The 17,241-nt window shown below is 37.1% G+C and overlaps 2 protein-coding genes across 2 annotated transcripts; one reads left to right on the forward strand and one right to left on the reverse strand.

The window, feature by feature from the left end:
* The first annotated feature begins 318 nt into the window (after nt 1–318).
* On the forward strand, nt 319–5,122 carry LOC114249507 (putative ATP-dependent RNA helicase DDX43). The gene has a single exon (XM_028183109.2). The coding sequence runs from the start codon at nt 476–478 to the stop codon at nt 2,444–2,446; it is 1,971 nt and encodes a 656-aa protein (XP_028038910.2). The 5' UTR covers nt 319–475; the 3' UTR covers nt 2,447–5,122.
* Nucleotides 5,123–5,630: 508 nt separating this feature from the next.
* Nucleotides 5,631–12,627, reverse strand: LOC114249509 (Succinyl-coenzyme A synthetase alpha subunit 1). The gene is made up of 5 exons (XM_028183110.2): nt 12,306–12,627; nt 11,367–11,734; nt 10,615–10,809; nt 10,051–10,230; nt 5,631–6,279 (listed from the first exon to the last, which is right to left on the reverse strand). The coding sequence occupies exons 1-5, from the start codon at nt 12,340–12,342 to the stop codon at nt 6,064–6,066; spliced, it is 996 nt and encodes a 331-aa protein (XP_028038911.2). The 5' UTR covers nt 12,343–12,627; the 3' UTR covers nt 5,631–6,063.
* Between the last annotated feature and the right edge of the window lie 4,614 nt (nt 12,628–17,241).

Genomic DNA, 17,241 nt, shown 5'->3' on the forward strand with positions numbered 1-17,241 from the left:
TTTGTCTATTTAGTGTTTCTTCAGGTTTAAATGTGTAATAAGGTTTATTATGTAACTGTTTAGTATCTGTGAAAGTGCCCAAATGTGGGAAATTGAAACAAAGCCTCAGAACGTAACTTCTCGGGATCTTCCAAAAAATCCCCTGAAAAAGTCTCAGTAAATGACCACCATTTTACTGAGATTATATTTAATCCCATATCATCTCATCTCATTCCATTTCATTCCGTTTTCATTTCATTTCATTTCATATTATAATTTTTAACATAAAAAAAGTTTATAGTAAATTAAAATAAGACTTGACCTAAAGAACTTAGTTACCAGGTCATAATATCCATTAAAAAAAGGTATTTGAAATTGTAAAATAAAATTACGAAGGAATTAGGTAGGTACACATGTACCTATTGCAATTTGTAAATTTATAAAATAACATTGAATTTGTGTCGGATACCTTTTGGTTACTGAAGTGATAAACAAAATGACTGATCGCGACGATGATGATTGGATTGAGAATGAAGAGGTAGTCGTACAGACACCGGCATCAAATGTACCTACACACAATACAAGGGTTTACCGACCAACGGCTAGTGGTGGAAATCGCGGCCGTAATACCGATTACAATTGGAGGTCTCGTGGTACAAACGAAGGCCAAAGTGGACGTTTTGACGATAGACGTTCTGGCTCTCGCCAAGAGGGTAGCAAAAAAGTTATTACCATACCTACCGATAAAGTAGGTAGGGTAATAGGTAAAGGTGGTTCAAAAATACGAGATCTGCAAGATGAATCCAAAGCAAAGATAAAGATAGGCGATTCCAGTGGTAATGAAACGGATGTAACCCTCTTCGGCACTGACGAAGCTATCGGTAAAGCTGAAACCATGGTGAATAACCTAATGGAAGACTACAAACCTGCTCCGAGGAAAGAATATGAAGAAGTGGAAACAAGTAACTCACAAGATTTTTTTAAGAAAAATGATGGTGGTGTCCAAGTAATTGACTGGGATAAACTCAATGCCTTTTATGATGAACAACAAAACAACAGATGGGATAAGCTGCCGCCAATTATCAAAGATTTTTACAATGAAGATCCATTGGTTAAGAATATGTCCAAAGCAGAAGTGGCTCATTGGCGTCTAGTCAATAATGACATACAAGTAAAAAGAACATTTGATGAAAAACCAGGCTTAAAACCCATACCAAATCCTGTTCAAACATTTGAACAAGCTTTTCAGCATTATCCAGAAATTTTAGATGAAATTTACAAGCAGGGATTCAAACAGCCGTCACCAATACAATGCCAGGCATGGCCAATACTTCTTCGTGGTGATGATATGATAGGTATTGCGCAGACAGGGACTGGTAAAACATTGGCTTTCTTATTACCTGCACTAATCCACATAGAAGGACAAACTATACCTCGAGATCAGAGGGAAGGCCCTACAGTACTCATCATGGCACCTACACGAGAGCTGGCACTTCAAATAGACAAAGAGGTAGCAAAGTATCAGTATAAAGGAATTAAATCAGTATGCTTATATGGTGGAGGTGACCGTAAAGAACAGATTAAAGTTGTTGCCAAGGGAGTTGATATAGTGATAGCTACTCCAGGCAGACTCAATGATTTGGTAATGGCCAGGCATTTGAATATCATCAATTTCTCATATATTGTTTTAGACGAGGCAGATAGAATGTTGGACATGGGTTTTGAGCCTCAAATCAGGAAGTCACTATTTGATGTAAGGCCTGATCGTCAAACAGTAATGACATCAGCAACATGGCCTACTGGAGTACGCCGCCTTGCTGAATCTTACATGAAAGATCCCATCCAAGTTAATGTTGGATCATTGGATTTAGCAGCAGTGCACACTGTCACACAACAAATTATGTTTGTAGAAGAAGATGACAAAGAAGCAGCTCTGTTTGACTTTTTGTATAATATGGAACCTACTGATAAGGTCATCATATTTTGTGGCAAGAAAGCAGTTGCTACCCACATTACTACTGAATTATGCCTTAAAGGTATACAATGCCAATCTTTACATGGCGATAGGGATCAAAGTGATCGTGAGGCAGCTTTGGAAGACATGCTAGATGGGACAGTCAACATTTTGATTGCCACTGATGTTGCATCTCGAGGAATTGATATAAAAGATTTGACACATGTTGTGAATTTTGATTTTCCAAGGCATATTGAAGAATACGTACACAGGGTGGGGAGAACAGGACGTGCAGGAAAAACAGGAATAGCTCTTTCTTTTGTCTCAAGAAACGATTGGGCTCATGCAGCTGAGCTCATAAAGATACTTGAAGAAGCAAATCAAGAAGTTCCTCAAGAGTTAGAGGACATGGCGCAAAGATTTCAAGCTATGAAGATTAGAAGAGAGCAAGAGCCCGGTAGGGGGGGAGGACGTGGAGGTGGAAGAGGGGGTAGAGGGAGAGGCAGATGGTAATTAATAAAAGAACCATCGATTCAGTAAGATATGTCTGTAATAATAATGCAAGACTACTTAAATTAATAAAGTACAACTCAAAACTAATTGAACTTTACCAACATAGTATTTGTGTACTTTAAGTTACAACAATCGTTTCACTCTTGACAGAGTGGTTGTGATCGTCATGTAGTGGTTGGAGGGGGTAGACATGACACATCTCACAATGTCTCACCATCTATTCCTGCTCGAGGCCTCTTAGGTAACATATCATTGGTAAATTAATAATATTTCACCATAAGATTTAAATTTCAGATTGCAATAGCTAAAACAGGATGTTCCCATAAGGTTTTATTTAAATAACAAATCTAGTCTTATAGTAAAAAAAAGGATCTATTGTACTACCAAAAAACAAAATATTGAACTGTGCAGTAACAACAAAAATATGGTATCTAGTTACTGGCTGCAAATAGATTTAAAGGCACTAAAGAAACCTAGGGCTTTATTAAAAATGTCTCATTTTGTAGTTTTCAGTATTCTTAATAGTATTGAAAAGCTACTTTAATTATATATGTAAGCTAAGATATTTCCAATGTTTGTTTAAAAAAAGGTATCATTCAATTATTCAAATCATATTTAAAGCTGTGTCACAATCCTGATTCACTGAAATAATTTTTTCTTTCTCTTAGTTGGTATTACTCTTGACAGAGTGGTTGTGGTCATCACTTCCGGCATTAGTGGCAACCTTCACAAAAAGCAGTCACTCTCTCAAATTCTATAATGTTACTTATTAAGGTTTTTAATTTATTTTGTCCTATAACTGTAAGACATTGTAGTCCATGAACGTGAATAGTCCACAGCACGATTTCCACTCTAGAAACATGATTTGAAAGTTTTCAATATGCCCCTGAATAATGACTCTCTAGGTACCCATGAAACCGAATCGTGTGTCTCAGTTATATCGGGTATAGAAAATATATCTGTATATCAGTCAGTATATCTGTAAGCAGTCCTAGCTCATGCTAGTTAAATTGTCAAATGTAAGCAACAACAGGTATCATGAAACGGATAAGAGTTCCAATGAAGAAGAAACTATTCTATTTTTCACCAGAATTTCTATTTGCTTGTTTCAAAGAGAACTCGTAAAATGTGCTATGCCATCAATAGCTAGAAGTATCTGCTATGATTGAAACAAAAGGCTAGTATTTGCGTAAATATTGTGTGGCCATAAATGTTTATGCTGAGCATCCATTATTGCTTGTAATATGGCATCTAATATTTTTCCTATGTAGTTTAAAGGTATTAATACTAAAACTAGTCATAACTATGTTGTTTTAAGAACAACAAGAATTTGACGTTTGTTTATAATCATTGAATTAAGAAAAAGTTAAGGGATCAAGGGAAGGGGAAGAAAAAGAGAAGGATCAAATTCAAATTTCTGTTTCTGTACTGGTTTGATACAGACTCAACTTATTAACTTTAGTTGACAGTGGTCTCAGCTTTTCTGAAGCAAAGGGCACGAACAATTATACGAGTAGAAGTATCATCAGACTGTTCTACAATAGGACTCGGATATGCTCCTCTCATCAGATTTTATGCATTTTGAGTTGATACTCAAAATGCATAAAAAAAAACTACTACCTGTTATATGTGGATAATAAAACAATCCAAATCTTCTTAAACGTACGTGCCAACTCTGGAGTGTTATTAAAATTCAATTCGATGAACCAAATGCAAACGCATGGACTACAGACAAGCAAATAATAATTTTATTTTCTAAGGAAATTGAAATTGTGATATTTTCTATAAGTTCGCAACACATTTTGTAGTGGGTTACATATGTTTCTAGCTACTTGTGAATTAAATTTATACGTCCAACTGAATTCTCACAAACAGAAGTTTATCATAAATCTAGCAAGATTAATACCGAAGGAAATCGAACCTGGACCACATGATAGTCAATACCTTCTTATATTCTTTTTTTTATTGCTTAGATGGGTGGACGAGCTTACGGCCCACCTGGTGTTAAGTGGTTACCGGAGCCCATAGACATCTACAACGTAAATGCCGCCTACCTTGAGATATGAGTCCTTAAACCGAAACGCGTTACTGCTTCACGGCAGAAGAATTATTCACATTTCATTATATCAGTGACTTATTTTAGTTGATTAAACAATCTTATTTAACACTTAAAGGAACAGAATTCGTTAAATTATCAGTTTTAAGTGTCACTAAAGTTTAGAGATGCATGTGTTGTCTAAATAAGTATAGCAGAAAATCAGGAACATTGTACAACTGTGTTCAGATTGATCTTCACTAATGGTTTATTCATAATGTTGCATTCACGTTTCGCCCAAGTAAATATCATCTAATAATAATTATATAAAGCATAATAATAATAAGCTAAACTTTTCACATCGGAAGTGTATGAAAATAATCTGGCTAGATTTATTACAAACTTACAGTATTTGTGATCATCCGGTTATATATTCATTTGTAGTTATGTTAATAGATATAGTGAGATTATTTAAATTACCTCTGTGTAATGTCTTTAAGACAAAGTATTTTTGTTACTAAATACTCTAATATTTAGACACGCCACAAGCTGGCATTTTTAATGTTTAGCTGGTCCAAAACGTGTCTGCCAGATCTGCATTTGTATTTTAATTATTATAACCAATAAAGAATACATACGCATGTTATTGTTTCATTAATTGATCAAAATTGACATATTTTGATCGGCGAACGGACTATAAGCTGGAACTCAACCGGTTCGAACTGGAATTACTAGCGGTTACCGGAGCTCCAAAAATCACGTCGTGACTACTACTGCTCATAATTTTAAGGTATAAAATGGAAATCTCAACGAGATGGAATCAAAACGAAATTTAAAATGAAGCGGTTAAATTTTTCGCGGTAAAAATCAGCAAGCTAGGTATCACGTCATTTTTCAAGTGATGTTCGTAAAGCCCATAGACGTCAATGGTCACTCACCGTCCAGTAAATAGGTCTTACGTCCAACTGCCTTTCTAGGCAATAAAACAGAAAAACTCCCTTGCCTGTCAGGGTGTTAACAATAAAAAAAAATCTTATTTTGAGATTCGCTTCAATATCTGAATACGCAAGAAATAGCCGACCAACATTTATGGTAGTAAGTGCATTTTAGAATTTGATACTTTTCATTTCATCAATAAAACAAAATAAATATATTTCGAGTTAAATTTCTTTTCAACCATACAGGCAAATCACAAATACGATACACATTACAGTACATCTAAGCGAATATTACATTTGAAAGTAGGTAAACTCTACTTATAACAATAATTATCTTATAGAATTTTTAACAAATGAATCCGCTTAACTCATAAGGTGCACTATCGAATTCGTGCATGCTACAGCAATTTCAACAAGACCAATAAAGCATTGTTATATAAAACTCAATCTGGTTGATATATGTATGTACGAGATTAAATATTATATTTTTATGAAAATATCAATATGTCTCAGGAATCGCAAAATAACAATACAAGACAAATTGTAACAACAATCGAAAATAAATAATAGCAATATAGTAACTAAAACACTATACAAGAGTGGTTCGACCTAACGCGTTTACACATTTTTAAGGAACGTTAAGTTTAGATGATCTCTAATCGTTTCATTTCTTTGTGAAGTTCCACGCCCATTTTGGCCGGAGACCGAGTGACGATTACATTAGCTTTTTCTAAAGCCTTAATTTTGTCCATGGCGCCTCCTTTGCCGCCCGAAATGATGGCACCGGCGTGACCCATTCGTCGACCCGGGGGAGCCGTCAAACCGGCGATAAACGACACCACAGGCTTCGCTTTTTGACCCTGGAAACCAATGCCATTACATTATTAATACGCTTCTATTAGCTTCAGACGTATGTATGTTAGTATGTAACTGAATTTTTGAACATGATTTTGACCCCCTTCAAAACGTCGAATTAACTTTTCAATTCAAATTTATTTTCTATTTTTTAGTTGGATTTTCTATAAAAGATTTTCTATTATTTATTTATTGAAACATTCAACAGAATAATCGTGTTGATTAATGGTATATATTTTAAATATTAGGAATATGGATGGTAGGTATTGATAATTTAAGCATGGTGGGGCACTAAACTAACTAATGTACTTCTTAATAAGTTTACTTTATATTAACCGTACATACTACAATACTAGCTGTATATACCCTTACTATACAACTTCATATAGGAGAATGAGCAGCATAGTTCTGAATATGATGCCTGCATACTGCGATTGTCAGTTGCTACTTAATGTTTTTTTTTTTTTTTTTTATAGCCCTTGTAGGCAGACGAGCATACGGTGAGTGGTTACCGTCGCCCATGGACTTCAGCAGTGCCAGGGGCAGAGCCAAGCCGCTGCTTACCGCTTCTCCACAAGCCTCTTTTAAAGAAGGACATGTCATAGCGCTCGGCAAACACCGTGGAGCTCATTCCATAGCCGGATGGTACGTGGCAAAAAAAACTAGGATGTATTGTAAGCCAGTTTATTCCACCATCCTACCCTTTTTTGCTATCGCGAAGCAATCATAGGTTCTGACTTAAAAAGTGACACTATACAAATGAGATTTAGACCATAACATACGATATATGGTGAGGTAATATGGTGGCATTCATGTTGTCATATCTACAGGGTCTGGTAGCCACTCAAGACCGGGTAGGCCGTGAGCTAGTTCACCCACCCACGCAATGAAATAAATAAATTTTTTGAGTGTTGAGATGTGAATTTATTTCGTAAATGAGGTTGCTGTGTCACAACGAAAACACGCATAATTCTAATTAATAATTATTGTACAGTAAGAAGATAGAAGTCCATGGACCCTTCTGGTTCTTGAGATAACAATGTAATAACAATTTGTATCTTTCAACGTAAGCGCGGTCACAGTACATTCTCCTCCCATATTTTTTTTTTTAATTACGAGCGTTGACCTTTTTTATGATTGAAAAACCATTTCGAAGAATAAGCTGTTTAATTCCAGAAAATTCATTCTTAAGGATTTTTTTCTTATTATATATACCAACTATCGGCCCGCTCCGGCTCCGCTCGGGTCTTTAACAAAAATTTCAACGATATTTGACGTTGTTTTATGTTTTTAAACAAAGTAACACTTATTGCGGCATAACTATAATAGTTAGACATATGCTGTCGCGACACTTTTTGTAAATAATAATGTGTTCTACAAAGTCGTAGTATAGTAACCGGCAAACTTCTTGAGCAAATGACCTTGACTGCGCAGAACCGAATTTTTGATCACTTTGGTGGCGAGGGTGAGGCGCGACGGCAGGGGAAAGCGTATCGAGCGCGTTATTGGTAGATCAGTCGAACCCTGCGTCCCGCACCGCGCCCTCGTTCCGCTTGCTCCCAAATGTACGCTTGCGTACAGTGAAAAGTCTATCGTTATTAATCGTTAAGTTATTTGTTATAATTGCTTGTTGACTTTGTTGCCATTGCTATTTGTTGAGTGTTTGTTGATTTTTTATAAAAAATACACTATGCCGCGACAAACTGGTGTAGTATTCAAAAGAAAGGGTAGAAAAATTGTGTACGACGTATATTGCTTCATTATAAAACAGGGGAAGAATGATATGGAAAAAGTTAAACAGATTTCGGAAGCAAGAAAAATATCAGTGAGTAGTGAGTGGCTCGGAATGAAGCTTACGACGAATTATGAAAGAGCTAGGCTTCAGATGGAAAAAAAAAACAGAAAGTAATCGGAAGCTGGTAATTGAAAAAAGTAACATTCGATTACTACGAATCGAATATCTCCAAAAAATCATTAATTATAGACAAAAAAGAGACCGAACCGACCGAGTTGTAAACTACACCAATGAGCCCTATGTCGACTCATCACGATGATAGCGACTCGGGTGATGAAAACAGTGATGATGATGATGGTCAAGATTAGGATAACGAAAAAAAAATTACAAATACCAGCTTCGCTTCAACTGAACCAAGACCTGGCAACAGCTCTAGTTTTGACTTAATAGAAGGAATATCTATTTTACCCCAAGCTTAAATTATTACAATTATTAACCTATATTTTTTGTTGATGTTCTAATAAATATATAAATAAATACATAATATGTTGATTTTCATAATTTAATAGCATTATGACGCAGAGTAAATAATGTTTTTGCACGTGAGTGTACCATGCGCGAACTTACCCCCACTACGTCGACAAATGCTCAAGAAGTTTGCCGGCTATTATACATTATTTTATTCCATCATCATTAGTTTTCGCAAGGCACGCGATGTAAAGAATATTTTAGGTAATTTTTTTACACCTTGGGTTACATTATTCGAATTTTAGTAAGGATCCCTAATTTTTTCAAAAAAGATTATAGCCTATGTCACTCGGGAATAGTGTAGCTTCCAAACAATGAAAGAATTTTTCAAATCGGTTCAATAGTTTCGGAGCCTATTCAATACAAACAAACAAACAAATCTTCCTCTTTATAATATTAATAATAATAATTATTAATATAGAAGTATAGATAATCTAAAATTAAATATAAACGCTCTAACGATATAGTTTTAAGTAATATTTTTTTTTTATATTATTTACTCATTAAACACTACCTGATGTACTTTAGTACACAAAACGTAATTTATTAATATCAGTTGCAGATATATGTTACGCAATCGTCGTACGTCATTTGTTATTTAAATAATATCTGAAGACATAAATTATCTACACACACCAATCGCATAATAAGCGTCAACATATTGTATTGCTGTGACATGATATGAAATCTAATCCATCACAGAATTCGTCACTGCCACTTGGAACCTCTTACAAAGTTTGTACTTACTACTGTGTACTCTCTACTTTGTCCTACTGTGTACCAGGTATTATTTCTTACCCGTTTCAAACTCTAGAATGAATACCCTACGTATTGTTCTTTTTTAAGTGCTAATACATCCTTCTTCAAATAAGGTTTTAAATTAAATTAATGGCAAGCCGTAGCTCAACTATTCAACGGCTATTGCTGATGTCCATAGACCATGGTAACCACTTAAAATAAGGCAGAATCTCGGATCACTATAGCTATATACCTAAATGGTCAATACTATAATGATTTACGATTAGTTGTTTACCAATCTTCTAGACCTTCTAAATCTACAACAAAAACTAATTCTAAACATATTACTAAATCTGTAGTATAACTACAAAAAAATCAAATTAACTTAACCATTGGGCTTGAATATTATTTTACCTTTTTCTTCTGTAAAGTAGAAAATAATTTTAAAAGAATTAAAAAAATATATATTTTTATGGTTATTCTCTAACTGGAAATGGGACCTTAACGAGTCAACATAGATTTAAAATATAAAGGAAACATCCAAAACTTCAAGGAAACATCCTTGTACATCCAAAAATATTACACAAAGGAGGGGTATTTGAGATATAAATTTATATTTTCTTTTTGTCATAATGACATGTCTTGTAATTTTATACTACAGCGTTCCAGAAAAAGAAATATTCATGTTTCATAATTTTTTAAATTAATCTCCGGGTTTTATTACTAACAACTATAAACTCAAATGCTAATGAATAAATGAATTGAAGATACTTACAGTATTGTACTGAGTCAAATATTCTGATGCTAATTCTTCAGCATTTCCACCAATTTCACCAATAAGGATGATGCCCTTGGTCTCAGGATCCTTGAGGAAAACTTCTAAGCAGTCAATGAAGTCTGTTCCATTGAAGGGATCCCCTCCAATACCGACACACAAAGTTTGGCCTAAGCCAGTCTGCAAATTCATAAATAAAATTTCTAAGACATATTATTAATAATAAGAATAGTTTGAGCCATAACAATATTTTCTGCTGTTTGAAATTTAATAGTTTTAAAATATTATTATACCATTCAGGACTTTGTAAAGCAAAACTTAAGAAAAATTGAACTTTCAACCTCAGTAGAGTAAAATTTTACTGAAAATACAATGAAGTCCAAATAGTTTTTTTTTAGGGAATTCTTTGCTTAGTATTTATGCAAATCATGGGTTAGGGTCACCAAAATATCTGTATATACAAAAATCAGATCCATCAATGCAAAAAATGGAGATATACTGATTTTAACATTATTATTAGTTAGTATGATTTCCGGCAATTTTATAGCCTTGGATTTAACTTACAGTAGTAGTCTGATGACAGGCTTCATAGGTCAATGTCCCAGAACGCGATACAACTCCGATGCAACCACGTTTGTGCACTGCAGCTGGCATGATACCAATTTTACACTTCTCGGGAGCAATGATACCAGGACAGTTAGGGCCAACCAGTCTAGACTTGTTTTGTCTCAAGAGGGCATGTTTTACTCGCACCATATCCTGAAATACCAAAAACATTGCATTGGCAGCCATTCAAGACTATGAGACCATACTTTTTTATAGATTTCAAAATGAATAGTAGTAAAAGTTTAAATATCCACTTTTTATTTTGAATGTGAGATCTTAAATTGGGAACAATATCACAGTAGGTACCAAGTATATCAAGCAATCAATTGTAATAATAATGTGATGAGTTTATGTATCTAGGTCACAGTACTGAATTAATTAATAACCAGTAAATGTCAGTTCTCATCATACAGTCATCGTCCTCGTCGAACCCGTCGCTTGCGACGAAGGGGTCGACAAATAAATTAACTCTCAGACACAGCTCACTGTGTTCCTCACCGGATCTTCTCAGTGGGTCGCATTTCTGATCCGGTGGTAGATTCTGCGAAGCACGGCTCTTGTAGGGTTCGTGTTAGCAACGTCGTCAGGTTTGAGCCCCGTGAGCACACCTACTAGTTAAGGTTATGCTGATATAGCCTCTCAAGGCTCGCAGCTTAGGTAGAAAAAAAATAATCTCATCAACATCCGATAAAATAATATGGCCAACTTACATGTTGTGGCACACCTTCTGTAATGCACACAATGAGGGGCATTTCAGCCTCAATAGCTTCTAGAATGGCTGCTGCAGCTCCAGGGGGAGGTACATAAATAACAGAGGCAGTTGCTCCTGTGCCTGCCTTTGCCTCTTTGACTGTACCAAACACAGGCTTACCAAGATGTTCTGTACCAGCCTTCTTTGGTGACACTCCTCCAACAATTTTAGTACCATAGTCAAGGGCTTGTTGGCTGTGGAAGGTACCCTGCTTTCCAGTGAAGCCCTGAACAATCACTTTTGTTTCACTTGTAAGGATCAAATTTTTTCTGGTTTCAGCATAAGGGTTGCCGGATGCAAATCGTACACTGCCGAGTTTTAGTCCATCTAAGGAGAGTAAAATATGTTTTAATTATGACTCACTAAAATTGTTTTACTTAAAACTTAACTTTTTCCTAAATGCTCTTTTTTTTGAAATTTCGTATACGATTCAAAATTAAGCGTCTACCTAGTTTTTTCCACAATTTTGTTAAATTGGGTATTTGATGTACTGATTAGATACTTAATCAAAGCATATACAAGATTTGTATCAAAGGTCAACTTATTGGTTTTCATGGACCACAAATCGCAAAATTAACGAAACTCTTACACTAGTTTATATAATTAATATATCACTATAATATCGACCATTGAGATAAAAATAGTAGTCCTGGGTGAAGGTCTCACTCTTTGAATACCATTGGCGAAACTCGCGTTGAATTATTCACCCATCATTCAATTGTATTACTTGTTAAAATATATACGTAACAGAGTAACCATTCGTCCAGTTAAAACCCATACAGCGGGATACGTACCAACCATCAAGGTTAAGTACAGGTTAATAAAACAGTGGTCCGAACTGTGCTTTTACATATTGATTTCACAGTTAAAATAATTCATGAATGGATAAATAACTTACCTTTGAACTTAGAAAGAACCCGGACTGGCATAGCCATTGTAGAATTATTGAATGTAAATCTACGAAAGGGAAAAACTAGAGATTAATTTAATTGGATGGTGAGTGACACTAAGTGACACTGACAACAAGAATCTATTGCCAACGATTACGTAACAAAGATTTGATCAGACATTATGATGATTGTGAAAATCTATGGATGAGTAAGTTTTTTTTTGACGATTGAAAGATTACTGGTGTCCCGGAGGCCTTTCCAGTTTCACCAGGACATGTAGGCGAGCAAGGGCTCAGCCAGAAGGGGTGGGATTTGCTAACAACTGCTCGAGTGTCTCCGAAGGGAGACCTAACAAGTCAAGAGCAATTGCTTCGCGAATGAATCTACTACCGGATCGGAATCGTGACCCACTGAGAAGATCCGGCGAAAAACTCAGCCGGTTGATGCATGGGTTAGGTTGTCTCGACCTCGTCGAGACAACCTAACCCATGCATGTCGTCGACCTCTTTGTCGAGTTCGACGAGTACGGTTACCGGGGTTCCTAAGCCTACTCCTAGTGCTAGCACTGAATACGTCTAATGCAAAGGCTAAGGACGAGTAAGTGCTTTTGTACGACGCAGTGCTTGTATAGTGGCATAGTCAGAACAACTCACTCTTAAAGGTGTTATACCAGCAAGCCCTATTTTTGAAATCTGACGAATGTATATATGTCAACTCATGTTTTTCATAGCCCCCTTCGCCCGATCACGATGTTCGACCAGCCCATACCGTGGGCCCCGAAGGTCAAATATTTAGGCGTCACCCTCGACAGTAGGATGACATTCCGCCCCCACATCAAGACGGTACGCGACCGTGCCGCCTTCATTCTAGGACGTCTCTACCCGATGATATGTAGGCGAAGTAAAATGTCCCTTAGAAATAAGGTGACACTCTACAAAACTTGCATACGCCCCGTCATGACCTATGCAAGTGTAGTGTTCGCTCACGCGGCCCGCATACACTTGAAATCATTCCAAGTCATTCAATCCCGTTTTTGCAGGATAGCCGTCGGAGCCCCGTGGTTCGTCAGGAACGTCGACCTCCATGACGACCTGGACTTAGAGTCCACCAGTAAGTATCTGCAGTCGGCGTCCATGCGCCACTTCGATAAAGCGGCACGACATGAGAACCCTCTCATCGTGGCCGCCGGTAACTACATTCCCGATCCTGCGGACAGAATGGAAAGCAGTCGACGTCGCCCAAAACACGTCATCTCGGATCCTCCCGATCCACTAACGGTGCTTTTAGGTACTTCAAGCACCGGTCACCGTTCTCGTCGAACCCGTCGCTTGCGACGAAGGGCTCGACGAGTAAATTAACTCTCAGACACAGCCCACTGAGTTTCTCGCCGGATCTTCTCAGTGGGTCGCGTTTCCGATCCGGTGGTAGATTCTGCGAAGCACGACTCTTGCTAGGGTTCGTGTTAGCAACATCGTCAGGTTTGAGCCCCGTGAGCTCACCTACTAAAGTTAGGGTTACGCTGACATAGCCTCTCAAGGCTATCAGCTTAGGTAGGAAAAAAAAAAAAAAAAAAAAAAAAATCATAGCAACCCGTCATGACCTATGCAAGTGTAGTATTCGCTCACGCGCCGCGGCCCGCACTAACTTAAAATCATTCCAAATAATTCAATCCCGTTTTTGCAGGATAGCCGTCGGAGCTCCGTGGTTCGTCAGGAACGTCGACCTCCATGACGACCTGGACTTAAGAGTCCGTCAGTAATTATCTGCAGACGGCATCGATGCGCCACTTCCATAATGCGGCACGACACAAGAACCCTCTCATCGTGGCCTCCGGTAATTACATTCCCGACCCTGCGGACAGAATGGAAAGCAGTCGACGTCGCCCCAAACACGTCATTTCGGATCCGTCCGATCCACTAACGGTGCTTTTAGGTACCTCAAGCACCGGTCATCGTTCTCGTAAATTCGAGGGTAAATTAACCCTCGATAACCGATTTTGAGGGTCAATTAACCCTCAGACACAGCCCACTGAGTTTCTCGTCGGATCTTCTCACTGGGTCGCGTTTACGATCCGCTCGTAGATTCTGCGAAGCACGGCTCTTGCTAGGGTTCGTGTTAGCAACGTCGTCAGGTTTGAGCCCCGTGAGCTCACCTACTAGTTAAGGTTACGCTGATATAGCCTCTCAAGGCTCTCAGCTCAGGTAGGAAAAAAATATATTCATATTAAAATGGATGATTTAAGGAATTCAAGGCCTGCGACCGCTTCATTAAATTTGAAAACTCAACAAGGTTTTTTCCTGTATTATTACATGATATTTTAAAGGTTTTGCTGGCCACACACACACACATTTGAGAGGTGCGACATTAATAATATCGTTACTAACGACCAGTCCTCACTTTGTTCCGGGAACTGTAATTAATTAATGATCTTATTGAATTTACTATCTTCATCTTTCCGAATATCGCGCACTCGGTTCTTTATCATCATAAGTACTCAAATATTTGTCCAAATGATGTAGTGTAAAAGACAAAGCTTATGTACTTTATATACCAGATGCGATAAAAGTGTTTATTTTTATATAAAGATCAATTTGTTAATAACTCAAACTGTTTTGTCATTGCACGCCAGGATAGCTCGCAGATGGCAGATTTTTGTCTACTTACTTGGCACTTAACGTTATATTTTGGGTAATTCACACTTCAACTGTATAAGTTATAGCTCTTATGCTCTCCCTCTCCCTCTCCCTCTCCCTCTCCCTCACCCTCTCCCCCACCCCTGTGTATAATAATGAATATATAATAATTAAATGAAAATTGAAAAGTTTCATCAAAATCCATTCAGTACTTGTTGCGTGAAATAGTTCGCATTTATAGTATTCGTAGAATTCGTAGGATGGTAGCCTTGCAAAGTTAACTAGTAACATAATTTAATAATTATGAGGTATAACTTAACTTACAAATGCGATATTACTGGAGTAGCAAAATAAATGAGATTCTATGAGATAAAATAATAGGTATTTTTCGAAACCTTAAACGCCGATCTTCACGTAATGTGACTCATGACAAATCTTTTAATTGGCCCTTTGTGAGCTTATGTTGTAAAAATTAGTTTCTATCTAACCAAAATTTATTGAAAATTTGCAGTAGACTCATCGATATATATTACCTATATCCCATTAAAAATCTGCACATTACATACATAGTAGTTTATTTTTCGGCTTTAAGCTTTAAGGTCTCGTGACTCAATTCATGCACAATGAAAATTAAAAATCTATAAATTAATTCTGAAAAAATCTAATAAAAATTTAAAGACACTTGAACAAATCATTTAATCACACCTCAAATGAGGTTCGGCCCCCTTCCTCGGAAAAGAAAAAGGTTCATGTAGGCTACATAGTTAACGTGAATTTTACTTTTTATTGTAACTTGTATTACTTCGTTTGTATCTATGGCAATGCCCAAGTGGAGTTAAAGTGAAATAAAGTCGCTAGTCGTCGTTTCTCGGATTCTTGATTCATTGAATTGTCATTAAACTCTTCCCATTCAACAAAGAATTTATTTGTTCTCAAAAAAATTTCCCCTATTCTAGAGACCTCGAGGGGTCATATTAGATTCCCCGGGCGAGCAGGTAAGCTTACGGGGCTCTAACCTGGTAACGTTGCTAACACTAACCCTAGCAGGAGCAGTGCTTCAGTACTAAGAAGATCCTGCGAAAAACTCAGTAGGCTGTGTCTGTAGGATAATTTACTCGCCGAACCCTTCGTCGCGAGCGACGGGTTCGATGAGGACGGTGACCGGTGCTTGTGGTACTTAAAAGTACCGATAGCGGATCGGGAGGATACGAAATGACGTGTTTTAGGCGACGTCGACTGTTTACCATTCGGTCCGCAGAATCGCGTATGCAGTTTTCGCGGCCACGACAAGAGGGTTTGCGTGTCGCGCCGTTTTCTCGAAATGGCATACTGATGCCGACTGTATATACTTACTGATGCAGTCCAACTCCATGTCATCATAAAGATCTCACGAACCTCGGTGTTCCGACGGAGATCCTGCAAAAACGGGATTGAATGACTTGAAAGGGTTTTCAATTAGAATTCTGCTCATCCAACCCTACCTTGATATCTTATCTCTTATAATTGTATTTCAATTTTCTGTTTGTTAACTGTAATTATTTGGGATGAAATAAAATGGAACGAAATTAGTTGGGATAAAATAAAGGGTCAGTCAAATAGTGGTTCTTTTAAGAGCAGAGCATTTTAGGAGACTTTTTGGAAGAGTCATATAACCACGTCCAGTGGCTTTGTTTGATTTACCCACACCTGCGCAGTTTATAAATGCTAAACAGTTAATTATTATTATTATTAATTCTTTATTTCAGTTTTGTTTTTTAAAACCATAACATTTTGTTAGTAGTAATTACTTATATCTATGTTAGTGACTTAAAAAATCTAACACATAACTCTCATTATATATATACATTTTAAACCATTACATTTTTTATTTTATTTTTTTCTCCTTCCAAATGCCTACTGCAAAGGCTATTGATCAGCAGTCCCTCGATCTTGCTCGATATGATTCTCAAAAGACTGTTGCCACTGTCACGAACTCGACGCAATAACGATGCACTTCTCTTCCGCATTATTGCAAAGAAGTCATCGGTGTGAGATGTCGCAAACATTGTGGATGCACTACAAAAGCGCGGCAGTGACAACATCATCCTAAACGCATTATTATATTGAACGCGTAGGGCATTGTAAGCTCTCCGCGTGTATGTGGTCCACAGACTACTGGCGTAAAAATTCTGGCAATAAGCTTTAAAAATTGTAAGTTTAACATAGCTATCGCAACCAGTAAATCTAAGCCACCATTATTACTTATCTAAAACTTGTCCGCGCGTCATAGGTAGTTAGTACATTTAGTATTTTTCGTTTCGGCCAAAACATC

The sequence above is a fragment of the Bombyx mandarina genome, chromosome 07 (genome assembly GCF_030267445.1).
Source record: "Bombyx mandarina strain Sakado chromosome 07, ASM3026744v2".
NCBI lineage: Eukaryota > Metazoa > Arthropoda > Insecta > Lepidoptera > Bombycidae > Bombyx > Bombyx mandarina.